A 12,703-nucleotide genomic window follows, 5' to 3' on the forward strand; every position below is an offset into this window, starting at 1 on the left:
TCCACGGACCCCACGCGGCCCCGCTCCATCTTCAGATCGTTAACCGCTCAGAGAGGCTCAGCACAGCTCACTTCAGTAGTACATGTCCAGGGTACGAGTGCGACAAACATTGAACAAAATAGGAACACTGTTCAAATGTATTAACACTACAGCAATGTGACAATACTGGCTACTCAAGGATGTATAATGTGGGGGGTACATTTTAAAACTTTGGTAGAAAGAAGTTAATTGCTGGAGATGTAAATATCTAGGCCTTTCAATTTCATTAACCCAAATAATTTGAAGAAAAATTAAAAGTAAATCTTGACACTTTAACAGTAAATATCATTTGCCTATCATGTCTCTATGAAGAATTTACATCCTTGATAATCGTCGTTAGGAAATTTGCATTGTTGTAGCACACTTGTCATCAAGACGCTGCTCCCCAATGTATGCCAACTTAAAATTTTCTCCGCTTATTTTATAAATCGGTTTCAAACTTAATGCTCTTCACTGAGACGGGGTGTTGCTTTAATAGCGATTAAAGAAAATCACCATCCCGGGTTATTAAAGCTAAGCAAACAGGCAAAAACACCTCCGTGGTACGGAGATCGAGAGCCCCCTAGAGGCCACAATCAGTTACTACACGTTCCCTATGTGTGAGCGCACCATCTGCCGGGCGCATAGAAACGCAGTACTATAGGAATTAGTCGCAATAAAGGGGAAAGCGTACAAGTTCGCAATTACACATCCTCGAAAGAACAACTTTCAAAAGACCAAATAAAATTCGCTGGGATTTTTTAAACGTGTTAGTTCGAAATAAGACTCATAACTAGATTCAACATGTGACGTCACATAGGGGAATAACTTACTAAAACTGATATACAGCGTATGAATTCCATGACCGTTGCTAAGACCCCATTATAATTAAAAGAGCACTTCTCTCCTACTTACTGTGCTTGCTGGTATTTATTACCAGCAAAAAACAAGTAATTCACAAGCAGCCTTAGTGTAACGTATTAATCGCGTCAGCACCCGATTCCAATTGTGCGCCGCAGCTGTTGATTGGAAGTGTGTGCGCACGAGCAGGCAACACTCGCCCTAATGTTCGCTTCCGGGGAAAACCGGAAGCAGGATACGGGCGCTCGCGCTCTGAAACTAGTCGCTTGTTATTAGTCGAATGTCGCGTAGGTTGTCTTTCATCGCGAGCCCGAGCGGACACCGCCGAGTGTGACCGCTAGAATGTCCATGTCGACATTTCATAAGGTGACGCTAGTGTCCTGCGCGTTCCTGTGCGTCTCCGTACTCCTGCCCAGGCTGCTGCCGTCCAGGGAAAGGAGGGAGGCCGCGCGGGCCGACGCCGCCGGTGAGCAGCCGCAGTAGGAACCGGAGAATCGTCGGGGCTGAGGCAGCGAGTGAGGAGCTGGAGTAGAACTCGGGGATGCGGTCGGATGGGTCACACTCAGGAGCCGTTTACTCCCTTCCCAGACACGCAGTGTAGTCATACTCATGCTAGTATAGATTAGGTAAAGATTGTCGGTTCAAAAAACCATTGCGTTAATACGTCATTACGTAGGGATTACGTACGTATACGATACTTATTACAGACAGAGTACAAGGGAAAACTCTGTACACAACCAAATCGTAGTTTATTTAATAAACTTTGATGTTTTAACACTGTCGCTTGTGTCCGATGAATATAAAGGTTATACAAGAATGAAGGCCGGGGTTTGGAGAGATAGTTGGCTCAGATAAGAAGTAAGCTCAAAAGTTGTGCTGTACTGCCGTCGTTTGAATGTCGCTGGCTGGACACGTTTGACGTCATTTCGCAGGGGGGTCTCGTGCCTGTTGTGTGACGTCACGGAAGCGATGATGGGTAGCGAACGGAATATGAAAAGGAGTCTGTGGACTGTGACCCCCCCAACCCGGCACTGTCACTGTGGCTGAATGCATGTTTGCCTCTCATGATGGTGATGATGAGGTGCATATTCATTTAGCGGACGCCTTTTTTTTCCAAAGCGACGCACAGAGAACAATATAGAAAGTGCATTACATCAACAGAAAGAGAGATTTGAATGCAGACACGTGGTTCCAAAGCACAGTTAATAATTCACATTCCACCATATAAACCAATGAATGTATTTCACACGAGTACTTAGCTCCACAAAGGTTTGTTCATTATTCAGTCATTGTTGCAGAGTTATTGAACACAATTTGACTTTTCTTTCAGATTTCACATATATTTAAAAAATACCTTTTAAAACCCTACATGAAAGTTTTCTTGAGTTTTTGAGTAGTAAACTACTCTTACACATTTTACAAGCGGTAACAATACATAAGCTTAGCATAAGTACTGATGTTTGGTCATGTTACAAATTTTTTTTTTTAACTGAACAGTGTTATAAGGGAAAGTCTGAGGTGTCAAAGTCCAGGCAAGTAAATATCAGATTGATACTGTATATATGGGTTTAAATGAAGCCTTTGTATTTTCCTTGTTTTGCCTGGTGTGAAAAGTGTTGTCTCACCCTCCTGAGAGTGTAGAGGTGCAGGGACATGGATTTTGGTTACACGCCTTTCTAAAATGCAGAGTAATTCTGTTATCTGTGTTGTTGACCCTTGTTCTTTTTGCGCTGACAGTTGGACCTGGGCATTTTCCTCCCATGATGAAACGGCGGCACATGTCAGAGGGCCAAGCAAAGTTGGGGGCGGGGCAGCAGTATGCCAGAGCCCACAACGCAGAAGCAGTGACCAGGACCAAGGGAGGCAGCATGAGGTCCAGCCTTATGGGGCAGATCCTTCCTATCTATGGTGTCGGGATATTCCTTTACATCCTCTATGTTCTCTTGAAGGTGAGCCTCCTTCTAAACCTGGAACACTCAGGTGCTGAGCCCCATGTTGTTATAAAAGAGGTAACGGCATGATGTAACTTTCTGCTCTCTTAGTGCAGCCCATGTGGTTCCACTATCACAGTTCCTGCAGGGAAAAAAAAAGAACAGATCATTTTCACCATAACAGATGTATTAAATGTCAGTGTGAAATAAAATAAAATTTCACATGTTACAAAAGTCTGATTTCTGGTAATAGGTTTTTCATTTTTGCTGTTGTGTTTTACAGAATTGAAAATACCAGTAACGGTTATTTTGAAATTAGGGCCGTATCTGGAATTCTTCGGTTAAAACACAGCCACATATTGAAACTACAAAAATTGTAGAAGAGTTGCTTGAATGGGAAGCCTCTGCTGAACAACTTGTTGATAACTAGGACAAAGCAATGTGGATGTTTAGTTTAGTCGAGCTCAACTGTTCTGCTGCTGTTTTTCCTCATTAGATATTTGTTTTAATTATAATTGCCGTTTTATAACATTGTCATTCAGCTCCTCACAGGTGTTGTTTTTTTGTAGACTTAAAAAAACATGAATTGCTTCTTATTCACAGATCACTTCAAAGGGAAATAACACCAAGCCAGATAACCAGTTTCCTGTGCTGAAGTCCGGAAACATCAAGAGAAAAATAAGTAAGTGCCATAATGTGAGCACCCTGCTGGAGCTTTGGCTGAAGATATTATAAATGGTATACGTTGGCACACAATCTTGGGTTAACTTTATTAAAAAAGTTTCCATAAATTATAATAAAAGACAAATAGGCTTTTTGGTGAAGTGTTACACTGCCTGGCGGTGAGCCCGTTCTAGCCTGATGCTTTTGTGGCTTTTGGTTAATTGTAATCCAGCTCCTTACATGTAGTTGTTGAGTTCCATGACTGTCAAACATTCACAAAAGGGCCTTGCACAATGCAAATGGCTCCTCCAGATAAGGTAGATGGAGATCCCATGCAGTTCTCAGGCAGCTTTCTCAACGCTTTTGTTAGACCTGGATTAGCAAACTAAGTGATGTCGTATCGGCCCAGCGGTGCTAGTACCAATTAACTGCATGTCTTTTGGTTCGGCACTAAGAGGTTTAGTTCCATTCATCCAATGCATGCCAAGGGTGGGGAGAGCACGTCAGATGGCAGTAAATCAGGATAAATCTTACTGGTTATTAAAATCACAATAACTTGTCATGCAAAAAATCTGTCTGACATAGCAATAATTACTTTAGATGTATTTTAATCTCCAGTATGTGGTCTGTGTCCTTTATCATGTGTTCTGTGTTTTAACCCCCCAGAAAGGATCGAGTGTAAGTTCAAACATGCAAGAGCATTAGTTACTCAAGGGATATAACCTTGTGTTTAATTGATCACATGACTAAGATTTGATGCCCAAGTGTAGCCTGTACCACATAAATTAGTCTTAAGCTTGATCTTAAAGCATGTGATTAACTATGGAATGTAGACGGGTGATACGGGTAGATTAAAATCTCCAGTGTAATGTGAGAAATGGGAGCTACTCTCTAGACCCGTTAATCTGCAGGTATAGAGTTGTATGGATTAACTCCCCCTTAAATGACTGTTGAGTTCAGTACCTGCCAGTAAGTGTATAACACTGCTAGGAAGAGTCCCAAGAGTTTTACTAGATCCAAGTTTCCTGCATTAAACTCAAGTTCTGCATGATTTTCTTCCTCCCCCTTCCCTTCAGCTGATTATGAGCTGGAACAGCTTCAGGGGAAACTGAAGGAAACAGAGGAAGTAATGGAGCACATCATGTCCAAAGCAGGCCACCATTCCAGACGGTAAATGGGCTACCCACATCCGTAGCGATAGCAAGCAGCAGACAAATTAAGGTGCACTTTCCTACGACAGGCCAGACTTATAGATCATTCTTCTCGCTCAGCAAATTTATTCTCTTTATTTTTCATGTCTCTTAAAGCAGTTATATTGTCACTGTTAATGTTTTGTCTGTTTTTGCGTAAATGTTTACCATTAAATTTTCATTAGACATTGGCATAGCAGAAGCTCCACAGAAGTGGTAAATATCATTAAAAAGGATTTATAATAAAGTTTAACTTTTTGTCTAATGTTCACACAGATACTGAGACAGGTGCCTCACAGGTGAATATACTTCAGAGTGATGCCTCATTAACAGCTATAAATAACATTAGCAGCAGAAGATACGCTTATGCTTCCAATAAATCCTGCTAACATGACTCACTTGGGGTTTTCTATTCTCTAGTTTCAGTACCCGGCTTGATCTTTGCTGCTCTTCCATCTTATTCACTTTGTTTTAAAATGGTACCTCCTTCTTCTAACAAATTTCTTTATTATATTGACTTCTGTGAAGCTTTAAAATTCCTTTAATTGATTGCCTGTACCAGGAGTCTCGTTCTCAGTTCATGTTGAGCCTTGTGTATGCATGATTTGTGGTCGTGTTACTGGTCTTTGTTTCTCAAACAGGAAAATCGGTTTGATACTTGAAGGTCTAGCTGACATGTCTTCTCAGCTCTTCTGAAGCAATTCCTAGAGTTGTAGGACATTTAAGGGTTGCTTGCCTTTCATGCCTCTCTGCAGTTCTTTCCATAAGAGTCCTAAGGAATCACACACATACTCAAACTTTTGACTGGACTGTAATTAAATAAACGTTTAATTATGCATTAGTGATTTTTAGCCAAAAGGTATGTATAGCCATTACCAACATGACCAATTAAATATGATGGACTGGCCCTACCTTTCGGTCTACCTGGGATTGGCTTTGGATCGGTGAACTTAAAGAAGTTATTGATCGTTACTAAAAGAGATTGCTTTGTCAGGTGGTTGAGTTGAAATGAGAACCTGCGTACACATGGCAAAAGTGAACTAAGTCTGAGACCCTCAGCTTAGCTGCGATAGCTAGCCAAAGCTCCTTTCATTTCTTTCTGCATCTACCCCAGCGAGCGCAGGGCAAGACGCACTGCCCGGGAGCAAGAGCAGAAACTGCTGCGGCAGCTGAAGGAGATCGCCCGTGTCATGCGGGAGGGCCAGCTGGTGGATGGGATTTCACCTGAAATCGAGGCTGAGCACACGCACTATGCCGAGGACTGGGAAGGTACACTAACGTGTCTGTTCCCCTCCCCACAGCTGCTTACAATGAAATTTCGGTGGAAGGAAGAAAATCTGCACCATTACTGTTTACTTATTTCTTGTTGTCCTGCTTGATGCCTAGACATTGAGCAAATCCACTGAAAATATCAGTTGTGTCCCAGATATTTTTCATTTATTCATTCGGCACATTTAAAAATAAAAATACAAAAATGCTGCAAGCACTTGTGTCTGTGTGAAATGTAGATTGCAAATGAGTATAAGACATTCAAGATGGCATACTGCGTCAAAGGAGAGAATAAAGGGCCAGTTCAGGGAGCTAATTTTGCACTGGAGTTTTTTTCCTTCATCTCTGCAGCTGTTGTGTGACCACATCTTGTCCCTCCACCCACTTTGCAGGCTATCCCGAGGAGACCTACCCACAGTACAGCGAGCCCTCCAGCAGGTGGAACTGTGGGACCATCATCGTGGAGGAGACCGACAATCAGCAGCCTACTGCAGAGGAGCAGGCCGAGAGGATGCAGACAGAGTCGCAGGGTGATGAGGAGGAAGAAAAGGCGGGACCAGACCAGCCACCAGATGAGGAACTAGAGGAAGAGGGGGAGGAGCCACAGGAACAGCCCTGTACGCCGGAGGCTTTGTGCACAGACACGGCTACAGAGGAAGAGGAGGAGAATCCTGCAGAGAAGGAGGCAAAGCTATGCAGAGGAATAAAGCAGATTACCTTCAGCAACAAGCATGAGGTGTTCTGCTATCTGGAGGAGAGCTCTGATGACAGTGACGACACCCAGGAGGCAGGCTCGGTGAAGGGTGAGGATGAAGAAGATGATCCTGTGGCAGTGGCAGAGAGCCTGAGGTTCAGCAGTGAAGCCTGCAGCAACCATGAGAGACAGCAGGACCCAGAGGAAGAGGAGGACACGGAGGAACAGACGGAGCCAGAGCAGACGGACCTGGAGGACTCGGATGAGCTCCTCAACACAGGCGATTCCGAGGATGAGTGCAGTGCTGAACTGGCGATTGCTGAGGAACTGGGATTCGGGTCTCTTCGGAAGCGTAACAGGAGAGAGCCATAGTAGCAGACTGCAGTACAACTTACTTTTCTGAGTAATTGTGATTCCTCCCAACCTGACCTTTGCAAAAATCCGACTGGGTACCCACAGGTTTCACCTTTCTTAGAATCCCTCTGTGCAGTCAGAATGCAGAGAATTCATTTCTGAGTTTAGACTTGGCTTCTTAAAGACCATTAGTTCTCCCAGTTTTTACTGCATCTCCATTCATATGTCCCTGGTCTTTTTGAGACCCAACTGCTGAGAGTGACCTGTGGACATGGCTGGGTCCTATAAAAGGAACAGGAATAGGGCAGCAAAATGCAGGACAGTGTATAAGATAGGCTAGGACCTGGTTTAAACCTTAATATTAAAACCTTAACTTTTAAATTAATGTTTTTTATTTTTTGAAATTAGAACATTTTCCTCAGTTTTGATTTAAAAAAAAAAAAAACCTAGTTTTCACTGTATGTATTTAAATATTGAATGTTATAACAGTGGACTAATTAGTGGTCTGTTAATTTAATTCTATTAGTTGTGTGACTTGTGCTTACATAGTAAGTGTATTAATAGTTTTTGTTTAAAATTGTTCTCATAAAACCATACCCAGAGAACTGCTGGCATTTCATTAGAATAAAAGTTTATTTTTATAATTATGGTTCTGTGTGTAAACAAACACTGTATATAGAACATACATTTGATAAAATTACACTAACACCACAATAACATATGGTCTGGAAGGTTTTTTTTTTTTTTTTTTTTTTTTCTCCCCCTCCCCTCTTAATTTTGGACACGAAAAACCGATATGAAAAGCACAGTCGAAGGTTCGTTGAAGTTCATCGTAACTCAGAAAATTATCTGAATACTCAAACAACACATTTTAGTGCAAGAGTTGAATTGATTTCACTGGACTTTTAACTAAGAGATTTTTTTTATGGATTGTTCTTTGCTTTTTAAAAGAGCTACTTCCTTTAATTTCCTTTTCTGCTCTCGTTTAACAGTGAGGTGGCCTGGCAGAAACTCCTCAATGTCTTAGAATAAAAATACGAAAGGAATTCAGTAGAAAAAGTAGCTAATGCAGCAATTTGAAGCGTCATACTTGCTTTCATTTAAGTGCTAGATTCAAAGACATAGCGTACAAAACAAAATGGCAAACGGCAGGGGGGGGCGCGGCTGAAAAGGGGCTGCAGCTTCACGTTCCAACGATACGAGAAGAGGTGAAAGGCGTAACCCGTTCTCCTGGAGAAATTGCAAGGTCAATGCCATAACCAGTAGAGCACATCGGACAAGGGTGTACAAAACCTTATTTACATACCTATGACTGTTTAATGAAAATATTTACAGAGACGAAGAACTTGTTAGATGTGGAAGCTGTATTCTGTGTTACAAGAAATTGACTGAAATTGGCAGGTGAAGTGTTGAAGGAAACTGATGTAACGTTGTGTTTACAGTAAACAGTAGTTCATGGTTGATGCCTGGACCACCGCAGTTGTGAGGTCGCCAATGATCGCAGTCCACCGAGTAGACCGCATGACAGTGAGGCAGAAGGGCATCAGCACTGGATGCAAATATCTTCAGAAATAAACACAAAAAGCATAACACGAAGGCAGGAATTTGGGAGGGAACAAACTGAAGATCAGCGAAGTTAGAAAACTCTTCCGCATCCCGAATTAAAGCATCGCAACTGATCTTTGACTCCAAAGGCACAGTATTTACAGCTAACTACCTTGACCCAAGCACTCTGTTGCTGAGCATTTGGACAGTTTAGGCAAACTGCTTTTGCACAGTGTGTGTTTTCATCTGACAAAAGTGCAGGGACAATGAATCAATCATCCTGAATCAAATCCTGCTCCCACTGCAACTTCAAAACAGGTGTTATGCCTCACATTTTTGGTGAAGTGTCTTAGTAGCCATGCAAAAATGTCAAGTGCTTCAGGCTATAAAACAAATACATCTTGGAACAATGCACTACATGAATACGTAAATGTAATTGGACAAATATCTATGTAACAAACGCATAATTCCGTGTCAAGTGAAATTCCAACTGCGATCTCAGATTCTCAAAGGTCATAGGTGGTCTGGCTAAATACAGCAAATATATCAAAGGGATGAAATAGTATGATATGGTAGCATGAAAGTCCTAGGTGGTGTTCTTTAGTCAGGGGATCAAATCTCATGTAAGTGCAGTTTTACTACAAGTAGTGTTACACATTGTATTTTCTATGAGATGTACGTCACTTTGGAGAAAAGCGTCTGCTAAGTGAATAAATGTACCCAGCTAAGTTGAGAGCAAGCACGATTTTTACAGTATGAAATTTATTTGCCATGAATGAGCATCAAAGTCCTCGTGATTAGTGTTGTCTAGTAATGTACCCTCCAAGAAAGTAAAAGCCATTTAAGTGTAAATCAATACCAACATTCACCACACTTAGAAATACTAGTAATCATAGCCATTCGCTGTCATAATTTCACTTGACACACTGTCAATATGGAGAAGCTGTCGATGCAGCCGGGAGCTGCTCCTTGTGCTTATCTGGGTTGCGCAATGAGATGTTCTTACCAGCGTCCCAAAGGTCAGTTCAGGAAATAGGAGCCGAGCAGGATAAAGAGAGCTCAGCTACACGCTGTACCTCAATTCGAACCCCAAATCAGCTGCGCACGTCCAGGAGAAATTCCCACAGCTTTAGAAGCAGGCAGTGGTTTTCAGAGGCTCGGACCCCTTGGAGAGTGGGGTGTGGGTATGGTTGTTGTGTGGAGTCGGCCGTCGCCGGGTCCATGGAAAACACGGTCGCTGCCTTCTACTCACAGGCCAGCTTGCTGTCGAAGCTCGAGAGGGCTATGGCGAAGGCTTGCAAGGCGCACATGGGGTAGTTGTAGTCCATGGTGAAGACGTCCTCCGCTACACGGCCAAACTGCATCACGATGTAGTCCGCTGGGGAGCAAAAATCAGTCAGTATGTGAGAAGGACCAAAAATGACAGATTTGGAATATTGACCAACACAAAGCATCAAATAGAACACCAGTCCACAAGACTGGTCATTCAGTGATTGACACCTTGAGTGTTAATTTATCTCTATTCTTACGGTCATTGTCATGGATAATCTGGAAGTTCTTGACGGAGGCTTGGGTGACCCTGCCATGGAAGTTGAGCACATAGGACTGCGTGTCATCGTTCCACACGGGCGTCTTGTTGTGCAGTTCAATCACGCTTTCTGTGTTCTTGCTCTGCCATCGTGCCAGCAGGGACTCGTGATCCTGAGTACGAGGAGAAGGACATGCTCACACCATACATGAGCTAGCCAGTGTTACTTGACCTGATGGCCTGACCAGAGAAAGAGGAAGATGGACAGATCTGTCTCAGTGACTCACATTTCGGGGTCTGATGGATACCCTCTCATGGTCCATGTTCATTCCAGGAATAATGACACTCATTTTTCGGGGTCCTTTAAATCCTAAAACATTGGTTTCCTGAAACAAAGTATGATGCGAGATGTTTTTTTTACCTGACTTATGCTTTTCTATTTCAAGAAATGTACAGTGTTTGACCCATTTACAGAAGATGGGAAATTTATCATAGCAATTCTGGGTAAGTACCCTGATCAAGGGTACTACAGTAGGGAGCATGGCTTGAACCAACAACCTTCAGGATACAAGTCTATGCACTTAACTGCTACACTACCTTATGTTTAATGGTATTAACAGTTGACCAAAATGAAAAGATACAGATCAAAAATATTTGTCATTTTTAAGGATGACAACCTCTCGGTTAATCCATCCAATTTCAATAACTACCTGTCCTGAGCAGGGTCATGGTGAACTGGAGCCTAGCCCAGAATCATTGGGTGCAAGGCTGATGAAGGGTACACTCTAGAAGGAACACCAGTCCATTGCAAGGTAGCCACACAAACAAACTCATATATTAAGGGCAATCTGGAGTCATGTCTTCGGACTGTGGGAGGAAGCCCACACACACCGAGTGGGGACTAAACCCGCAATCTCTTGACCACCCTAGCACTCCGCAGTAACAGCGGAGCAATAATGACGTTGCTATTCTGTGTGTGGCCAGTAGGAGTCTCAACTGTTCTTTACTGTATCTCACTGAGACGCTTGACTATATTTATGTGTTTTCTCCCTCTGTTTTCCTGTACCTTTTCGGAATACATCGCCAAGGTCCTCCGCTGGGTGTAAAGTAATCCACTGTCCTAAAGGCTAAAAGTGCCTTCCAGCTGACTGCACACCCCGCCACCAAAAGGGTACTTACATAGCAGATAGCTGCTAATTCCTGACGAAGGTTGCCAGCCTCCAAGCTGGATGTGGTTTTCATGGGATTCAGTCCGCTGTCATAGACTGTAAACTTTGTTCCCATCAGGTTTGACCTGTTGGCATAAACGGACCCAGGACTGTAATTCGATAGTCTCACTGGGATGAGCAGCCACGTGGCCCAACGGTCATCAATGACCGTTAATCAGCCCGCAAAATCCCCTCCCACCACTCAGCAGTAATGACCAGTAAAGTGACTAGACTGACTGAAGAAAAACAATACACTTGCAGCATACCCACATACAATTAAAGAACAGGGGAAAGACCCCCCCACTTAATTATACACCATCCATTATTGTGCACTAGTGCTATTAATAAATCTAAAAGTAGGCTACTGCATCAAAAGGAATGGAGTCATTCATGAGACCGCGGCCCCCTCGAGAGTGAGTGATCTCATTAAATGACGTTCACCTGCTCAAAATAATTTCCTCGGTAACTAAAACACGGCCGGATATTCTCGACGTGACCTCCGTGCCGCCAGGCAGAGAGCGTGTATTCCATCATCCTCAATTTATTTCCCCCTGGCTGTTCCATCAGTTTTTACAAGATAAAAATCTGAACTTACAGCTAACGTTGATTCCCCTTGTCAACAGTAATCTAAACAAAAGAAGGAACGCGCATCGGTTTCTGTAACAGAAATGAGGAAAATATAGATTCGGAAGACTGCCCTGGTATAGAGGAGTACATCTCAGACCCACCTCAGCTTCCCAATGAAGCTCTCGCCACCTCGAGAAAGGTCCGTTGGGTCAATAGAGATGAGGTAATTTGAGGTTTTGCTCTTCTTCCTCTTTCTACCAGCCAAAAGGAACGCCTGTTGACAGATGGACTTGATAAACAAGGCAAAAGAGCCAAAGGACAGTGATCATAATTGTCTAAAATGACATCAGTGCCATTTTAACCCCATCCTGTGAGCTCAGAAACGTGTCTCTCCACTACTGTTTCAGACCTCTGAGCTACACCTTACACCATGAACTTGGAAAGCATTAAATAAAATGAGGATACTGACCTTCTTGCCATCTTCTCGTTCCAGGTGGAGGTAGTATGTGGGGTACATGCCCCGATCCATGCCCTTCTTGTCTCGCGTGATCCTGCACTTCACCGTTACTCCCTGGGGCGCCGGCCTCATTGTGAACTCCTCAAGGTCGTCCACGTCGATGGCGGGCTCGTTGGCTGGTGGACTTGGTGCAGAGGCAGCCTCCTGGAGGAAATGATCCATCATTTGGGGGAGATGTAGAGAAAGAGGCATGAAACAGCAGGAACAGGTCATCATTTTCATTCACTGGCAGTAACCACTTGTCCGGTGCAGGATTGCAGTGGCAATCTAAACAAGCCACAAGTATGTTGATGTTCCACAAGACTGTATGTTGCATAATGAATAGAATCGTTCAGATGTTCGTGAGAGATACGTTCTG

The 12,703-nt window shown here is 43.2% G+C and overlaps 2 protein-coding genes across 6 annotated transcripts in view; one reads left to right on the plus strand and one right to left on the minus strand.

The window, feature by feature from the left end:
* The first annotated feature begins 1,118 nt into the window (after window positions 1-1,118).
* On the plus strand, window positions 1,119-7,380 carry LOC108940028 (protein RIC-3-like). 3 transcript variants are annotated; one of them, XM_018761798.2, is made up of 6 exons: window positions 1,119-1,345; window positions 2,617-2,828; window positions 3,414-3,492; window positions 4,550-4,643; window positions 5,778-5,932; window positions 6,325-7,380. In XM_018761798.2, the coding sequence occupies exons 1-6, from the start codon at window positions 1,222-1,224 to the stop codon at window positions 6,996-6,998; spliced, it is 1,338 nt and encodes a 445-aa protein (XP_018617314.2). In that variant the 5' UTR covers window positions 1,119-1,221; the 3' UTR covers window positions 6,999-7,380. The 3 variants fall into 3 exon arrangements, with proteins under 3 accessions (XP_018617314.2, XP_018617324.2, XP_029105764.1); XM_018761808.2 differs by lacking the exon at window positions 1,119-1,345 and adding an exon at window positions 1,435-1,737; XM_029249931.1 differs by lacking the exon at window positions 1,119-1,345 and adding an exon at window positions 1,771-1,960.
* Window positions 7,381-7,726: 346 nt separating this feature from the next.
* LOC108940016 (tubby protein homolog) overlaps window positions 7,727-12,703 on the minus strand; it is a 73,524-nt gene continuing 68,547 nt past the window's right edge. For all 3 annotated transcript variants that reach the window (XM_018761786.2, XM_018761768.2, XM_018761776.2), the window contains 6 exons: window positions 12,298-12,489; window positions 11,990-12,102; window positions 11,233-11,347; window positions 10,341-10,439; window positions 10,055-10,226; window positions 7,727-9,903 (listed from right to left, as the gene is read on the minus strand). In XM_018761786.2, coding sequence (XP_018617302.1) covers window positions 9,770-9,903; window positions 10,055-10,226; window positions 10,341-10,439; window positions 11,233-11,347; window positions 11,990-12,102; window positions 12,298-12,489 — 825 coding nt within the window. In that variant the 3' untranslated portion in view covers window positions 7,727-9,769. The remainder of the gene's footprint in view (window positions 9,904-10,054; window positions 10,227-10,340; window positions 10,440-11,232; window positions 11,348-11,989; window positions 12,103-12,297; window positions 12,490-12,703) is intronic.

Source organism: Scleropages formosus, chromosome 2 (genome assembly GCF_900964775.1).
Source record: "Scleropages formosus chromosome 2, fSclFor1.1, whole genome shotgun sequence".
NCBI lineage: Eukaryota > Metazoa > Chordata > Actinopteri > Osteoglossiformes > Osteoglossidae > Scleropages > Scleropages formosus.

Excerpts from the sequence above, each read along its gene's own strand:
- LOC108940028 (XM_018761798.2), top strand. The coding sequence starts at position 1,222 with ATGTCCATGTCGACATTTCATAAGGTGACGCTAGTGTCCTGCGCGTTC. Across the intron at positions 1,346-2,616 it reads CGCGCGGGCCGACGCCGCCG|TTGGACCTGGGCATTTTCCT; the intron begins GTGAGCAGCCGC and ends TTGCGCTGACAG. Across the intron at positions 2,829-3,413 it reads TCCTCTATGTTCTCTTGAAG|ATCACTTCAAAGGGAAATAA; the intron begins GTGAGCCTCCTT and ends TCTTATTCACAG.